General features: G+C 43.8%; 2 protein-coding genes across 21 annotated transcripts in view; one reads left to right on the forward strand and one right to left on the reverse strand.

Moving 5' to 3' along the window:
* The window catches only part of ntng2b (netrin g2b), a 55,427-nt gene extending 43,616 nt beyond the window's left edge, over nt 1-11,811 (forward strand). For 4 of the 20 annotated variants that reach the window (XM_058049897.1, XM_058049915.1, XM_058049890.1 and 1 more), the window contains 17 exons: nt 82-165; nt 272-355; nt 432-497; nt 592-675; nt 782-862; nt 943-1,023; nt 1,166-1,273; nt 1,363-1,467; nt 1,974-2,039; nt 2,127-2,204; nt 2,283-2,381; nt 2,576-2,674; nt 2,851-2,952; nt 3,988-4,062; nt 5,752-5,919; nt 7,309-7,443; nt 8,478-11,810. In XM_058049897.1, the coding sequence (XP_057905880.1) occupies nt 82-165; nt 272-355; nt 432-497; nt 592-675; nt 782-862; nt 943-1,023; nt 1,166-1,273; nt 1,363-1,467; nt 1,974-2,039; nt 2,127-2,204; nt 2,283-2,381; nt 2,576-2,674; nt 2,851-2,952; nt 3,988-4,062; nt 5,752-5,919; nt 7,309-7,443; nt 8,478-8,701 (1,739 nt within the window). In that variant the 3' untranslated portion in view covers nt 8,702-11,810. Of the gene's footprint in view, nt 1-81; nt 166-271; nt 356-431; nt 498-591; nt 676-781; nt 863-942; nt 1,024-1,165; nt 1,274-1,362; nt 1,468-1,973; nt 2,040-2,126; nt 2,205-2,282; nt 2,690-2,850; nt 4,306-5,751; nt 5,920-7,308; nt 7,444-8,477 lie in introns of those variants that run through there. The other 16 variants (XM_058049907.1, XM_058049924.1, XM_058049932.1 and 13 more) reach the window with 16 other exon arrangements.
* The window catches only part of rapgef1b (Rap guanine nucleotide exchange factor (GEF) 1b), a 146,786-nt gene extending 129,135 nt beyond the window's left edge, over nt 1-17,651 (reverse strand). The window contains exon 1 of the mRNA XM_058050045.1: nt 12,830-17,651. The gene's annotated coding sequence lies outside the window, so the exon portion shown is untranslated. The remainder of the gene's footprint in view (nt 1-12,829) is intronic.
* Nucleotides 17,652-18,215: the final 564 nt, after the last annotated feature.

Consider the following 18,215-nt stretch of genomic DNA (forward strand, 5'->3'; position numbering starts at 1 on the left):
AGAAGTCCACCAAAGTCGAATGAAGCCCAGGAGCAGTAACTTATCTTTATCTTAGTCTTGTGTTGCTCTTCCATGAGGTAGCGTCCTCCACATTTGAAGGACGTGCGCATGAGACTCATGGCCAAAAAGGTACTTTCTCACCTGAGCATGAGATTAACAGAGACGGTAGGTGGAAGGTGACTTAAGAAGATGACAGTTATCTCTAACGATTACAAATTGTCATCTTTAAAGATGGAAACATGAACTGTTGTTTTAATTTTCCGTGGCATAGTTTCCCACAACTTTGAGGTAAATGTGCATGAGACTCATGGCCCCAAAAGTACTTTCTCATCTGGACACGAGGGCAACAAAGAAGGTAAGAAAGACCCCAATGTCTACTGAAGGAGAAGCGACTAATCTTGGGACACACTCTTTGCTTTTTCATGACGTAGCATCCCACAAGCATGAGACTTATGGCCACAATTCTTTCTCATCAGGGCATGAGAATGAAAGAGAAGGTGAGGAAGACTACCAAAGAGTAAATTAAAAGCCAAGAGTAGCAACTGTTGAAATAATGAAAACCTAGTCTGGTTCTGCTTTTCCGTGACGTAGCGTCCCACACATTTGAAGGACGTGTGCATGAAACTCCCGGCCAAAAAGGTACTTTCTCATCAGAGCATGAGAATGCCAGAGAAGGTGAGGGTTATTAAAAAGTCAAATGAAAGGTACCTTTTCAAAGTGTAGTGGTAGTGTCTACTGAGCTGGGAAGTCTCAACGTGGACAGTTTTCCTTCCTGATGTAGCTTCCCACAAACCTCGTGGACATGCACATGAGACTCCCGGCCACAGTACTTTCTCATCTGCGCATGAGGATGACAGAGAAGGTGAGGAGGAAGACTACTAAAATCTAATAGAGGAGTAGTGACTGTCATCTTTACAGCTGTGCTTGTTTTCCATGAACTAGCTTCCCAAAGGTCTGATGGTAATGCACATCAGGCTCATGGCCATGATACTTTCTCATCTGGGCATGACGGTGGGAACATAGGTGAGGAAGAAGACTGCCAAACAAGAAATATGGTTTTAACGTTAGAGCGGTAGAAGTGGATGTGGTGGGACACTACTACATGTGCATGAGACGTATTGCAGTTGTTGAGACTGATGCCAACATTGTCCTCATGGCGTGTCAGATAGCCGCGTGTATGAGGAACATGGTCACGGCCCTCATGGCCACAAAGCAAGCTCACCCGGGCAGGGGGAGGAGGAACGTAAACCTGAGAGGAAAGTTACAGGTACAGGTACAGTATTAACATAGTCTATACGCTGACTTGTGTGTATTGAGTGTATTTAAGTCTAAGTCATTGAAATGACTGTTGTGCTTTCACAGTCTCCCAAATGGCTCAAGGGCACTTAGGTCATGGCCACAAAACCTCATCTGGGCACAAGGTGGAGAGGGACAATTCAGGGAACACACTGGAAGCCACATTGAGAGGTATCGTTTGGCTTTTTGCGTGAGGTGATGATGACGTTCTGGCCTCTCTTGTTGACTTGTGACAATAATCAGGTGCTAGATTAGATTAGGCTACATTAGCTGCTAGCTGCTAGATTAGATTAGGCTACATTAGCTGCTAGCTGCTAGGTGCTAGATGAGTGTCATGGCTTCCGTCGTAAAAAGGGCTCTTGGAAACAGAACAACATTTTCCTTGCAGGCCTGTCAGCGTCTTTATCGCTTTTTGTTTGGTACAACAGAGTAGCATCATTTGCAGCCCACGCAAGGAATGAAGCTAAAGGCCAAGAGAAGACAGGATGGACTTGAATATCAAAAGGCAGATGGCCAAACTTTTCCATCCTAAAAGCTGTCTTTGATTATAACCTTTGGCTACTAATGAAAATTAGGAAGGATCTTCAACCACCAGAAGCCCATTTGTCTTTTCCTGACCGAGATTATGGCGTTCCATTGAGTAGATTCCTGACTGGAACACTGGTTGTTGTGTGCAGTCCACCACAGGTCTGAGGACCAGGAGCACGGATCAATCTCACAGGAGCACAGCAATGAAAGACCAGGTGATAGAGCGAGTTATACCTGCGTGAAAGCAAAGAGCTGCAATGTCCTTGTGTTTAATTGTGTTAATGGTGATGGTGGTGTCTCAGTTCCTCACATGAGGAACATGCATGAAACCCGCAGCAGCCACACAAACGAGCACAAGAAGGCGGCAAACCACGGCGAAGGTATCCATTTGTTCCGTAAAATGAGTACCATGAATCCCAGGTGTGTTGTTGATTTGGGTGCTGTGGTTGTTGTCTCAGTCCATCACAAATCAGACGAATACGTGCCTGAGGATCCTGGCCATAGAACCTCATCCGAGCACCAGGAACACAGAGAAAGAGGACATGAGAAAAGCACAGGTATAAAAGAGCGTTTTTTTTTTGTGGCCTATCCGTCCCCCACTCGTCTGTGGGACGCAAAGATGAGATCCACAGCAAAGCAAAAAGTGTTTGCTTTGGAATGTCGTGGGAATAGTGCAGAGTTCTGGCTTATTGTTGGGATTGACGGCACACTGGAGTGCTCAGTTGTCTCAATGACAATGGTGCCGTTCCAGTCTTCCGTGATTTGGAGGAACGCTCCCAGGAGAGCCGTAGTCACAAATCAACAACTTCTGAGCAGGAGCTGCATCAACAGAGGAAAGCCCACAGGAGAGGTACCCACTGTAGATGTAAGCGGAATTGAAACATAGCCGGAGCGTGATTGGCTTGTCATAAATGATTAGATGCTGGCGTCTGGCAAATAGTTGCTCCATCTATTCTAGTAAAACAGCTTGAGCTCATCTGGTCCACATGGATACAAATTGATTTGTGAGCCGTTGCTCCTTTGTAGAGCACCAAACCGAGAGGGAAGGAGGCGTTCATGAACCGGCCGAGCCCGTCGGGAGCGAGGATGAAGACAGAGAAGAGGAGAGGAGAGAGCAAAAAAAGAAAGGTAGCATTGAAACGGGAGGCGGATTAGATTGACTTCGAACCGGGATTTTGAATCCTCATGATGAGGTCAAAAGGCGACGATGAGGGTTGGGCCTTACTCTGATCTACTAATATGTTCTCCTGGCTTCCTGCCTCAGTCATGATGATGGAGATGATTGGAGCTGCCAGTAGATGCCTCGTTTTATCAGCCGTACGTTTCTTTTATGACCCCTTTGAGCAGCATTTGGGCCACTTGAAGAACAATGAAATGTGTCTTACGGGAAGGGGAAAACATGCTGTTAATCCTCCTTGTATTCTTTGGGGATGGTGGTATAATGGTCGCCGTTTGATCCTCAGTTCAATTCCACCCTCTCTGTGTGGAGTTTGCATGTCCCCCCCCATTCCAAAAACATGCTAGGTTAATTGGCCACAGGTATGAATGTGAGTGTGAATGGTTGTTTGTCTATATGTGCCCTGGGATTGGCTGGACCCCGCCTCTCCACCGAAGACAGCTGGGATAGGCTCCAGCCCAGCTCTGGTGTACACGGAACATGTGAGGTTTCATACCCTGTAAATTAGGGTATTTCAGTAATCTGACTAAGTGCATTGAAACCAACTGTATTCTTAAACTGGAATTAGTCCTGAAGCAAGTCCTGTGTTTACGTCCAAAATGAAGTTTGTATTCATGTGTGTGTGCTCGTACGTAATCATAAAAGTGGGAACAGCGTAAGCCGAGGACCACCTTTATCCGTGAACTCTCATTGACACCCTGGAAAAGTACGTGAAGTAGGAATGAACGGACATCAGGGACGTGTAAATGATTCCCGACGAGGGCTGCTTACGGGGGGGGGGGGGGGGGGTGCTGCCTATAGATGCTAAAACCAACCTTTGTTTCCAACTAATTGAGAAGTTGTTTGGAAGAATCATGGAGTAGTTGTTGACTCGCGTAGGCCTAATCTATGACCTAATCTATCCAGTAGAACTAATTACGACTTGTACAGCACACTCGGAGTAGTGTGGAAGTGCAAATCTGAAGCATATTCCTTCATTCCTCAAGGGCTCCTGAAACTGTTGATGTCAGGACAGCCCGGGGCCAGACATTTGTTTGGGATCATATATGATGATTTCAAAGGTAAGAGGGTCAATCTGCTGCACGTTGGAGATATTTATGTGCTATCTGGGATTTTGGTAGCCTTTCATCACGTTTAAGTGAGCTTGGAATAATTCAAGTTAAAGAAAAAAAAACCTGTGGAAAAATTCCTTTCATTGCATGTTTCATGTTTTTTTTTCTTCATCTTTACTCCTTCTCTACCTTCTCCTCTCCACGCATCTGAGACTCTTGTGTGGTTGCGTTTGCTTTTGGTGCATGATCAAGGTAAGTGTGGACACATTGCCCCCCCCCCCTCCCAGCCCACTTCTCCCAGATGCTCATTAGCAAAAATTCTGACTCACAATTGATGAATAGCGATAAAGCAACATCTTGACTGGTGGCGTTCATTTGGCAAACGGTGTCCCGTTGCCTCTCAAGTCTGTGGAGTAATTGGCCATTTATATTTCATCAGGCGCTTCTTCCCTCAGTGCTGAGAGAGGCACTTTATGGCGCCGCGCTCGCTCACTTCCTTTAAACCTGCTCATTCATAATTCAGCCGCCATCCTCAACCAACAATAATAAAATAATCATGTGACGGCTGATTAAACAGCTAAACTACGGCTTCTTAATGTGTATCGGCATCAACACGCCTGGTAAACGCTCCTTAAAAAGGAGGGTGATGCCTTCAAGCGCCATTGCAGCCAACTTCTGGAGCTTAATAAAAGCTTAATAAAAGCTTAATAAAAGCTTCATTAGGTGGCAGCACTCGGTGAGGATCATCACAAGTGAGGATGTGGAGCAGCTCTGGCTTTAAATGATGGCAAGCTTTTATTTCTCTGTGGGGGGGTTGGGGGGGGGCTCTCTGACACTCATCTGCACTGCTTGGAGTCTAGCTTCAGCATTCCTACAAACCATTCCTGGTTCAAAAAGGAGCTCACCTTACGCTCAGGAGGATATAAAGAAGGAAGCGATGAGGAGGTTTTTCTTTTAGGTGGACTCTCAGGAGTCCTTTCAAACGTCACTGTAAATCGGTCAAGTGAAAGCAGACTTCGGATCAATAATATTATAATATTCACCGGGTATCTTTGATATGCTTTATTTGTATGCAACAGAAACGTGGGAAAGCATCATAGGTCCCCTTTAACACCAGAATCCAACATTGTAACTACATGTATAGGTCAGAAACGTGGAAAAGCATCATAGGTGTCCTTTAAATAACAGTTCCATGTATAAAATATACTGCAATCTACTCATTTGTTACTACGTTACATTCTTCTGCACCTTTGCGTGTACGCTAGCGGCCCCGCCTCCACCCACTAAGACAAACATGACTGTCAAAAGGGCTCACTCCGTTCATGCCGTTGTTCTATGGAACAAGAGTGAGCAGAGTGAACACTTTTCCCGCTGCATTCCCAGACACGTCATGACTTGCCATGTATGCAAACAAGCGTCTCCTATCGGTAGGCGGCATGGCGGCAGTGAGGCAGTGTCAGCGAAGTGGCAAGTGCAGTAATGGAGAGGGAGTTGAACCAATATAAGCTCATAAAGCACACAGAGGGCCATTCGTTTGCTTGCTGACATGGAAACTTTAGGACATTCATCACTTCCTGCTCTCCAGGAATCTTATGAGAGCGTTAACGGCGCTGCGGCCCGTTTCAATCCTCCCCGCACTTGAAGTTCAATAAAAAAGGGATGAATTGTCACCCTTGGCTGTGTCTTCCTGTCCTTTAGACTGTGAATGCTACGGACACTCCAACCGCTGCAGCTACATCGACTACCTGAACATCGTCACATGCGTCAGCTGCAAGCACAACACCCGGGGCCAGAACTGCCAACACTGCAGACTGGGATACTTCCGCAACGCCTCTGCTGAGCTGGACGACGAGAGCGTCTGCATCGGTGGGTCTGCGGGGGGTACGGAGTGTGTGTCAATGTGTGAGTGAGTGCGAGACATGATCTTACTTCTCTGCACAGTGAAACCTCCAAAATCAAATGGCCATGAAGTTGTACCATAGTAGTATAATGTCATCTACACGTTGCAATATTGGCCTTTTTTTCTTCCCTTATCAAAAGCATTACATATACATACATACACACACACACACATATATATATATAAATATATATACACACACACACACATATATATACACATATATACGTATATATACACATATATATACATACATATATATACACATACATATATATACATACATACACATATATATACACACACACACACACACACACACACATATATATATATATATATATATATATGGTATTTTCTTTTTACTGATCATTTGGAGGGATATGATTGGCCTGCAGAGAGTCGGGTTGAGGCGCACGTTCAGGACCAAGCCTCAGAGTCAGCACAAATAAGACCCCATTAGCTGGTGGGCCAGCACGCCAACAGAAAGCAGTCAGCGCCTCTGGGGAGCCCAGACCTAAGCCTTTTTTTTTGCAGCACACATCTGACCATGCTGCATGTTGTCATGTACTGTAATCCCAATATTAATGCACTGACCCACAAACACACATACGGGCCATGCTGCTACACTGTTGCGTAATCCGGCCCTCTTTTGCCTTGTATTTCCCCCATTCTATTAATTCTATAAATCCTACGTTTTACAGCTCAAGTCATCTGATTGGATGTTGTGTGTTAGTGGGAGAGAAGTAGCTGTCAGCTGACATCAAGAAAGCATGATGATGAAAAATGCCTTCTTTGGGCGTCTGATTGGCAGCGAGTGGTCTGCCAGCCAAAGTAAACATGAAATCTACATGAGCGTCTTCTTCAGCATTTGAACTCATCACAGTCATTTACAGTGATGGCTTTAGCTAATGAGGAGCGCTTGGAATGAATCACAGGGGGAGGCAGGATTTCATGGAAATCAAGGTGAATTTAAATCAGGGGTGTCCAAACTTTTTCCAGTGGCCACAGAGTGAAAAATGAAAGGCTGCATGGGCCACCTTCCCATTTGGTATAGGAAAATGTGAGGAAATACAGTACAGAATACAATACAGAAATACAATACTAGCAATGTAAGCAACGCCCAAGGATACACCCACAAGCCTAATGAGGATAAGCGGCATAGAAAACGAATGGATGTGTTACAGGTGTGACTGTGTTTCATGAAAACGCTTCAGTATTCCTCCCACTTGGAAGAAACATGGCGGCTAGAAAAGCTTTGATAAGGGCACGCCTACTGTACAAGCACAGGCCAGTCTTCAGGATACAAAAACTCCATCTCTCGCCGTCAACACCTCTCTCTCTTTGTCCATCAGAGTGCAACTGCAACCAGATGGGTTCCGTCCATGACCGTTGCAACGGGACGGGCTTCTGCCAGTGCAAAGACGGCGCCGCCGGGGCCAAGTGTGACGACTGTCTGCCGGGATACTACTGGAAGCAAGGCTGCTACCGTGAGTGTCCAACACCCAAATGTCAGACAGGAAACGCTGCATCCTTCCAGGAAGCAACCTTTAGCCCGCCACAGCCCCGGGGGAATAGATCATGGAGCTCATTAGTGGCGTCAGCTGCTCTTTAAATTGATGGCGCTGTCGCACCTTAACCCCATTACTGAGAACCGCTTTCCTCCGCCATCGAGCATGGAGTCAAATAGACCCTCCGCAAACACTCATTAAACCTGCACCCACCCTGCTCTCATTTAGCACACTTATCTTTAGTCACAATGTTAGCTCGTTAGCTAGAATGCCATGGTCACAGGCGACCAAACCGTCAATGGTCGACATCAACTCGTTCCGCTCTTAATACAGTTTTTACATCAACGTGACGATGATTAGATGATTTCATTGATCAACCTTTTTTTGGCTTGTTGATGGAGAATACGTGTTGATGCACGGCGCCGGGGTACACCCTGGACTGGTGGGCACATATAGACAAATAACCATTCACACTCACATTCATACCTATGGACAATTTGGAGTGGCCAATTAACTAGCATGTTTTTGGAATGTGGGAGGAAACCGGAGTACCCGGAGAAAACCCACGCATGCACGGGGAGAACATGCAAACTCTCACAGAGATGGCCGAGGGTGGAATTGAACTGGTGTCTCCCAGCTGTGAGGCCTGTGTGCTAACCACTCGTCCGCCATGCAGCAATTGTAGTTCCAACTGAGAAAGTGCTGGCTAAAGAGAAATTGGGTTCCACAGATGAAAAAAAGAAAAGGACGTTGTCAGGTGTTGTCCCTGAGGCAAAGACAGGAGTATTCATCTTTACATTTTCATGTGTTTTTTCTTCTCTCTGGCCTCAATTCTTGCCTGGTGTACTTTCTTCCATTTGCGATGATGGTGATGTCATGGATTCCTTCAGTGATAATGAGCTCATAAAGTTGTCCCCCAATATTGTAATCAGTCCAATGATTGCGTCCCGTGTCCATATGGCTGGGCTATAATATCTCATCTCTTTGCTTCCTCTCTGCAATCCTTCCCTCAGAAAACGTCTGTGACGAGGAGATGCTGCTCTGCCAGAACGGAGGGACGTGCTCCCAGAACCAGAAGTGCATCTGTCCCCCTGAGTTCAAGGGGGTGCTGTGCCAACAGCCGCGCTGCGAGGCGGGCAAGGACTGCAACGCCGCCTCGGCTCTGCGCCCCTCGGCGGTCGCCCTGCTGCTTTGCACTCTACTCGCCAGCCTGCCGGCCACGCTGACGCCCCACTGAGGCACGACAACACCAGGGGGAGTGTGTTCACGTGTGTGTGTGTGTCGGGGCGACCCGCACCAGGTGGTGGCGCCATCCTGGTCGTGGACAGACCCGAGCCCCTTGCACGGCAGCACTCACTAAAGCTCACGAGCACTCACAAACACCAAGCCCCGCAAGGGCGCACGCACACACACACTTCACAGGACTGACCCAGTGGGGGCTCAGGTGCCAGATGAACATAGAAAAGAAATGAGGGAAAAGAGAAATGCAGGCTAAAAATATATATCTATATATATATATATATATATATATCTCTATCTAATCATACCAACCACTGTTCGTTCCCTTTATTCCTGAGCAGGAGCAACGTGCATCAAACCAAAAAGCAGAAACACACACACCTCCACTCTTTCACTGGCTGCACACACAAGGACAGATTTTCTTTTCTTGCACACCCTGTGACGGCCGGCGGTCATCGTCAGTGAAAGGACGAGCCCCGAGGAGGCGAGGGGGGCCACACATTCTGCTGCCGAGGCCTACGCACTATATAATAATTACGATAAGCACCAGGTTTCATTTCTTGTCGAGAAAAAACAAGACTTGCTTTGACATCTCCTCCATTTCTGCTGCATATTTGAGTTGAAATGATCTTAAGTTCATGTATCTAATGTGCCCACCTCAGTCGCTGAGATTCTACATGTTATATAACAGCCAAACGGGTTACCACGGATAGACCATGTAGTCGCTATTATGGTTGCCATGGGAACGAGTGATTGTCGCCACACTTATCTTCGCACAGTATATACAGCAACAAGACTTTTACAAAACGTATAAAAGCGAAAGCGTGATCGGGCGAGTATAGACAATATATTGGCATTATTTGCATATTTTTTGTAGAAATTATTTTTCTTTGGAGGTTACAATAAAATGATGGAGGAAACACATAAAAAAAGACATTTACAAATATTAAAAAGGAGCATTTTTTTTTACACCAGGTGTAAAACTTGCAGTAAAGTATGACTGTTCTTTGCCTTCTTTCGTGTACTTTTTCCTTTCATGCCATGATCATATTGACACGCTGACGATTCCCACCTTCTTGACTGACAATCAAAGAACTGCTCTCCTTTTTCAAAACAACACCTTGGTTTTTTACCACGCTGACGAGCTGAAAAGAGATTTTATATGCAAATATCTAGAAGAACTCATATAAACGTACGAGTTCTTACAGTAGCTTACGGACACTCCGTTAGCGCCAACGGACAGGCTAACCTCCAAAACGGACGTACTCCAAAGATCAAAGTGCGACCTCATGGCCGAAATGTTTTTAACTGGAAATGAATCAAAACTGTGTCACTTCGGAATGCAAAAATTGGGATATGGTTTTTTTTTTTTTTTTTTTTTTTTTTAAACATAGTTCCTTTCTTGACTTTCTGATTGATCACGTTAGTGGCGCTGGCTAATCTGACAGGATAAAATGGGAATAGTATGAATGTACCACATACAAAATACAGTGTATTGACAAATCAGTAGCAGCAGAATGTAGCACGGCGCTAAGCTAACACAGTGCAACCTCGGTTAGCGTGCTTTTCAGTTCATGTCGGAAATTTACACCACAATTTAGTTTGATTGCAGTCTAATCACCGTGGAAGTCAAACTGTGTTCTTAATGTTTTCCTTCCTTGTTAGCTTCCTATTAGCTAGCTAAACAAAATGGCAACCGGACGTTTTGTCGCCCGTCTGTGATGTCATCAGTTGACGCTCCAAAATACTAAACACAAAACATGTTTTTCCTAGCATTACAATTATAGTTTTACATGCGTAAAATGATTGCAAATGACCAATGAAAGGGATAAATGAACACTCGGGCAGTGCTTCTCAAAAGGTTAGTGTCCATTTAGGTGAGAGTAGGTCCTTCCGGAATGAATTCATGACCCTGACCAAGGATCCACTGTATAGTAACCTATGACAATGTCAGATCGGGAATGCTGAATGTCCGACTTCTCAAAACTCTCGAAATATGTGCAATGGTGGTGGATAAATTGTGGCAGGTACAAGATCGGTTAGTGTTCTAGAATATTCCCGTGGACATTAGCACCGCTGTTGACATGTCGGAAGCTAGCGCTGCCATGCCACATGGTCCAAAACAGCAATACTGCCCCCTTGTGCCCATGCATGTGTGACATACTGACGAAATTCTACGAGCAAGGCACTTAGTAAAGTGCAGACCGAAGAGCTTAAATGGGGTGCAAGTCAGATTATTCTTCCGTGGAAAACAATCTTTAACATGTATCTTTCGTCACAGTGTAGATAAAAAGCAAGCAAACAAAGAAAAGCATATGGTTAAATTGGGAATCAAATATACAGGCTAGTAAATACAGGAACTATTTGAAGTTGCTATTTCTGCAGATGCCTTACAATCTTAACGCTTGACCAACATCACCGCTAGGTGGTGTTTGCCAACTATGACTTTGTCACAGCATTTCTATACATCTTGCTCCACCTCTCTAATTTGCCTGTTACCAATGTGCGACGTTTATTTCAACCGTTTGTGTTGTCATAAAGGTGTAGGAAAAGATTCCTTGTTTGCTTGTCTTTTGTCCCTCTGCATCCGTCTCGCTAACTGTCTCTTATAACACAAACCCAGTCGCAAATTCCATTAGCAGACTTGCAGCAGGATCCTTCCAGCATCTTCTACGCCGCCGCATCCCGTGAGAAGCAGCGAGACGCAATCCACGAATGCGCCGTTAACGGGGACACCAGCCAGCAACTGAAATAATTGGACGTCTCAAACGATCCCGAGCCGTGAGAGAAAAGTGAGAACCGACATCGAGTGACAGTTTGTGCCGGCAATAACACAAACAATAAAACCAAGATGGCAAATTCACTTTCAGTCAACACTGACAAGAACAAAGACATCTGGAAATGACTTAACAGAAGAAAGACAGGAAGTTGGGAGGATTACTTTGGCCTTTCTCGCATTATTCCATCTGGTTTTTTGGTTGGTAAAGCAAGATTTTACACAAGTTCCCTTAGAGCTAATTCTGAATTGTTCATCATCGTAGGTAACTTTTGGGTTACACGCCTACTATACTGACCTATGACAGGCGTGTCCAAAATTATGTCAAAATATTGTGGAAATAAATCTAATATTGTGACTTACCTACACCTTGCACAACCTAATTTTCCAAAGATTACATTCTTTTTTTGTTTGTTTGTTTCTCACATTAGAAGTGTTTTTTTTAAATGATATGCTACTAAAATTACACTTTTGACTTTTGATCATATCATCACATTTTCTCTGGATTATTACTTTATTCATGTAAAATTACTGCTGATTTTTCCATTTTTTGTGTTAAATTATGTTTTTAGAATGAGCCGCCAGCCACACTTTGGACACACCTGGCTCACCAGTGGGTGGTAGTATTTTTTAGTATAAATTCTCTCTTTTATGACATTACTTTTTTTTCAAGCATTTGTGTGTGTGTGTGTGTGTGTGTGTGCGTGCGTGTGTACTTTTGTACACTACTATTTGAGCATATCCATCCATTATATGGGCATTTGCGGGTGTTCAACATCAATACATCTCATATTCAACAGTAAAGATTAAACACATCAATTAACAATACAACACAATTAACACAATCAATTATCAATACATTGAAGCGCCGAAGAACCGGAGTCTGAGGCGCAGTGTCGAATTTGGGAGAAAACTTTATTCTCTTCACAAACATTAACTTGCACTCTTTGCTACGTGAGACTTGAACGCCGTCTCGCAAACACAACAGGAAGAAGAGACAAAACCCCTGTCCCTCGCGCCCACCACTCCGGGTGGCAACCACTCCCCTATCGATCGTTCCGGGGTGAATTATGTACCGGTAACCAAGCACTACAACAGCTCATATTCAACAGTAAACATTAGAAACACCATCAATTATTCACTTTTCACTTTTTCTTGATTCACTTCCCAAACAATAAAGTCCAAATGAACCAACTGGGACCAGCTTGCGGTTTGCCGAGTAGCAACCATTAGCTCGCGCAACGCTAGCTAGCAATTAGCGCGCTAACTGTCGAATTGACTTGATGACCGGCGTCAGGGCGGCTAGTATCGAGTGACGTTTCACACACACAAACAAGTCCATGTACTCACTTTCGTGTGTCCGAAACGGAGGAAGAACACTGCCAGGAAAGTGTGTGCGGTCGGTCCGTCCATTGCGATGAGGAAGCCCCGCCCCCATTGAGCAGGTGACCAGGTGGGAGGAAATCAGTAGGCGCTTTTTAAAAGTTACACCCCCACACACCCTAAAAGGTCGTGTATTTAACTGAATTTAATGCAAGATCTAGTTTTCTACTTGTTTTCTTGCTTTTTCACAAAATCGTTTGTTGTTTTATTTCTACAACTTGCCACGAACTCGTGGTCTTTGTCATGCATGCTGATAACTGCACACGTGTGGCTAACTAGCATACAGTACAGGCGCTTAATGAGGACACCTCTAATGACATACAAATATTAATAATGCTCATTCATTTAAATAAATTGCTCGTACAAGTGTTGTGCATCACACTGAAAGCTCTCCCTGCTAACAAAGCGGTGCAAGCATGATAATAATAGCAAGGAGTGAAAGAAGGAAAGGAAGTGTACGACTGTGCAGTGGAAAGTCACCAGACTTTTTCCCGCAGTTCTTCCCTTGGAAGTCTCAGCCTGAACATGTTTTGCAGGAAAAAAAAAAAAAAGCGTTTGAATGAAGCGAGAAGCCGCCTTCTCTTTGGGGAAGGCGAACACAAAGGCGCTACAGTGTCGTCGGGATAGTGTAACCGTGGTAACGCGCTGTATGGGCTGACATTACTTCATGTTTTAGTCTGTGTTAGAATAACAATCAGGAAAAAATATATCTAAAAACGAGGGGGAAAAAAACAGCTTGTCAAATCTAAGACATATTGTGCTTGGCCTCCTTTACACAAGTCAAATTAAACATAATAACGGAATCATACCTACCAAGGGCAAAAGTACGATCTTTGCCAGATCCCAGGAAATGCAGGATGTTACGCTGCTTTCGACACATATATAGGATTCAATGGTAATACATTTTTTATTTTCATAGTTAGAACACAGAAGCTTCCTAAATATGTTTAAGATGATGAGAGCCCTGTAGATGTGTCACCTTTACACTCCGATCATTCATCGTTTACACCGCATTGCAACTCTTATTCTGCGGGGACTCGAGACTCGAGCTAGCCAGGAATTTATTTTTACCCAAACATTTACCACTTCCACACAGAATGGGAGGCAAACCCTTTTTTCATGCTACAAGGTCAAACCTCAGCTTTCGTTAGTAATTCATTGCAATTTTATAAGAGAGAGCAATTTTCATCAACATTCAACCAACATGGCCTCATCCTATGTCAACATCATTCATGTGAAAACATGCTAATGATAATAATACAGACCTTAATCATGTTTTTTTGCTATTGCCTGCCCTGTTATTTCTTTTCTTGACAAAAAGGCAAACCAACTAAGCGAGAAACGGATCAAGACTTCTACAGTTTTCCACCATGTCAGAACAAGACTTTGGATGTGCAAAAGTATGTCAAGATAATTTTTTTAAACCACACCCAGCAGGAGGGCTTTAACATTTCTGATTGATTGAATAAGTTTTGAACGCTGCTAAAAAGCCACGAGGGCGAGTCCTTGGCGGGAGGTGGGCGGGATGCGTAATAGGCCTGGTTTAAAATGCAACGTCTGTCGCTAATGAGATCTGTCAGAAGCTCTTCATCGCCAAAGCCCAGATGGAGATGCCGTCAGTCAGCTGCCGGCAAGTGACACCCAAGTCATGCACGGCCAGTAACGGACTTGGACTGCTTTGGTATTGGAAAGAACTATCATTGAATCATTTTTATTCGATTACCTGAATGAGACCATTTTGCGCTTCAAATTTCACGCCTTCACTCTGTCACGGTTTTTCATAAATATGAATAAGTCATGGCCATTTTGTGGTTGATTAGTTAAACAGTATACATACTTAAACAAATGTTACACATGTTTTTGCTAAATTAAGCATTTTGCAGCATAAAAATGTCAAGTGAGCTACAAAAAAAGACGTGATATGTAGTATTCTACACAGGTCACTAGGTGTCTGTAATGGTATGTACACAGGAAGTATTGTCCAGAATATACTATGTCTTAGAAGATAAGATAAGATATGCCTTTAGTCGTCCCTCAGTGGGGAAATTTGCATTGCACAGCAGCAAGAGTACAGAATCAGTTAAGCAGTACAAAAATACACAATATAAAAAAATATAAACAACCCAAGTATTAACAAATCAACAGTTTTACCCAGAGTTATATACAACTACAGTATGCAGATAATATGAAACGAGATGAAATATATGACCAGTCTATACACTATGAGATCTTGCTAGTGAGTTAATATGAGGCATTATAGAAATACTTCACACAGAACTTCATATATTGCATTTAGAGCCTTGATATTGCACAGTGAATGGGGTCAGAAGTAACTATACGGAGTATAAAAACAAAGTATTACACAGATGTACATAGCGGTGTAGAAGTCTATTGGGAGCAGTGCTGGTTGTACAGCCTGACAGCTTCAGGAAGAAAGGACCTGCGATATCGCTCCATCACACACTTGGGGTGAAGCAGTCTATCGCTGAAGGAGCTCTCAAGTGCTGTCAAAGTGACCTGCAGGGCGTGGGAGTCCTTCTCCAACATGGATGACAGCTTAGCCATCATCCTCCTCTCTCCCACCACCTCAAGGGTCAAGGGGGCAACCCAGAGCAGACTATTCCTTGGAAAATGGCTGACGCCACGACAGGGTCATAGAACGTCTTGAGGACTGCCCCTTGCACCCCAAAAGCAGATAGAGTCTGCTCATACCCTTCCTGTAAAGTGCTTCCGTGTGACGAGTCCAGTCCAGTCTACTGTTGAGGTGAACACCCAGGTACTACACCCAGGATGTCACCATCTCCAGTGTCCATTGTGCCTGAAATGGCTCGGTTGACTATTTTGGGTAATAGGAATGTAAGGGGGCTATAGGGGTGTTATTTCATGTCTAGTAGGCTCTAATAATGTAAAGAAAAAATGCATTTAGAAGGTCATAAAGTTTTGACAAAGGTATTCCATTTCTAAATAGAGAATCCTACTATCACGGTCAGTTGTGTAACCCAGCGTTCCAAAGGAAGGCAGCTTGTGGGGCGGTCTGCAAGAGGGAATGGACATAAAGTTAAAGAAATGAGCCTGAGGTCATTTAAGGTTTGGCGGTGTGAACAAATCCATAAAGACTTTTCCAGATCAACACAAAGTCCATCAGATGTTTATTTCGAGCTCTAATCTCTGCACCGGAGCCTCCAAGTGGATGGAATACAACAAACGCTGAGCTATTAATGAGCTCTGCGAGATGCTGAGAAATGAAAATGATGAATATTTTATTGTTGCATTTGCTCAAGCAGGAGGATTTTGGGTTGGATGTAACGAGAGCTGAAAAGCCAAGCCAAGCGGTAATCCCCAAGTTAGCACCTGGATAAGACGAGCATGGAGCTGGAGCTCAGACCAGGAGGCGGAGCAATGATTTCGAGATTATCGGCCCCCTCTGCAAATGATACAAACTAATTCAACACGGCCGCAATACAGAACATGACACAAAAAAACAATACAAAGTGGACCATCAAATACTAATTTGATCCCCTGCTACATTTTCACGATTCGATACAAGCTTGTGATCGTAAGCCACGACGGAGCCAAAGGTCAGCATCTTCAGAGGTCACGATGCACACTTTGGCTTCTTTTGACACTTTTTAGGAGAGTTCAAAGTGTACGCCTCATAAAGCCTTTATGGCCTGACCCTGGAACAGATCATTTCCATTTCCACGGACGCCCACTAAAGGTTGTTTTGTATTGGGACGTTTGTTCATGTGGAAGTGATTTGTATTCATGGGGATGGGGGGGTTCGATTATTTTTCTGTGAGAGTGTAATAATCCAACATTTGTCATCCCCCGCCTGATACAAAATTGATGAGGGTTAGCTTGTGCGGGAAATTGGTGTTGGTTGGCATTCCATGAATATGATGACTAGAAGTTGGCAGTGCAGAAAAACTACAAATAGTCACGAGAAGCATTTTTCACCGCAGTGATGGTGGGTTCAAGGTGGAAAAAAAACTAACTCTGGATTCCTACAAATCCAGAGTGGTGGCTTGAACAAAGACACAAAGCCTTCTACACAAGTAAATACCCGTATCAATAAGCTTACAATCCATAATAAATATTCCTAAACATCTCACAGACCTCACTATCAGGAGTAATGAATAAATATTGCTGTCACAAGTCCTCACTATAAAGCAAAATGAAACCATATTAAAGACCATATTGCTACATCACATTGATGATTAAAAGCAGTACAAATGTTACTCAAGGTCATCAAATATTCTTGGAATTTGACTTCTTTTTTTAATATAACTGGTAATTACGGCACTTAAAGGCCTCACTAAAAGCAATAATCAAATCTTTCAGGCAATGCTTAAAAATGCAATATGCTTTTTTTTATACATACAAATCCTCCGTATACTTTCCGCTCTTCCCCAGATAGATGGATGTTTCGTTTGTATCTGATGCGGCTCCTTTGTTAACATTACGGTTGCTGTGGTAACCAGCAGACAAAAGGTACTCTTGTGTTGAAATAAAAAATAAAAAAAGACTAAATAGGAAGCAGATGAGAGAAAAGAGCCCAAGAGATGGTAAAGAAGAATCCTATTAACCGTGGGGGTTGATGGAAGTCCGTGCCAGGTTTAGATGCGTTAAAACTACATGAGAGAAGAAGCACTAAGATGGGTCTTTCTAAAATAAATAATATCAGGACTGATGATTAAGAAAATCAATGCTGCTTACATTAATTACACACTTCAAAGTTTTAAGACCGATTGAAAAATGGAAAGAATGTACATTTTGCACTGTTGGAAAAAAGGGGAGTGAGTGAAATAGGCTGTTCATTCGCTGATCAAACGTTTAAGACCATAGATTTAAAAAAAAAAAAAAGCCTAAAAAAACATTCTTGTCCATCAGCCGAAAAATGGGTTTGGTGAAGATGGCTTCACGGAGGGAATCTACTGTCTGGAATCATCAAACATCTCCACATAGTCGTATGCCGTTTGACGCCCATGCGCAACCTGAAGCTCCATTTTTGTGGATTGTGATGGTATCCTCTGGACTATGCCGTGTGAAAAACCTCTCAGGTGGGATCTCTTTGTCAGGCCAGTAATATTGAAATCCACCAGGACCGTCGAGGGACCTTTCAATGTCCAATATTGTCAATATTTGGTGCTTCCCTGCAAATTCCAAACCCTGAAGGAGACCAAGCCTTTGAAGATGTTTCTTCCCTGGGAGATGTCTGATGGTTATCCGACCGCACTCGGCACAAGCAACAACCGTCATTTGGGCCGAGGATGGTCCTGTGTCTTGACGGACAGCCAATGGCTTCCTGTGACATTTTTTTTTTTGGGGGGGGGGGGGGGGGTCTACCATGTGA

The sequence above is a fragment of the Doryrhamphus excisus genome, chromosome 2 (assembly GCF_030265055.1).
Source record: "Doryrhamphus excisus isolate RoL2022-K1 chromosome 2, RoL_Dexc_1.0, whole genome shotgun sequence".
Lineage (NCBI taxonomy): Eukaryota > Metazoa > Chordata > Actinopteri > Syngnathiformes > Syngnathidae > Doryrhamphus > Doryrhamphus excisus.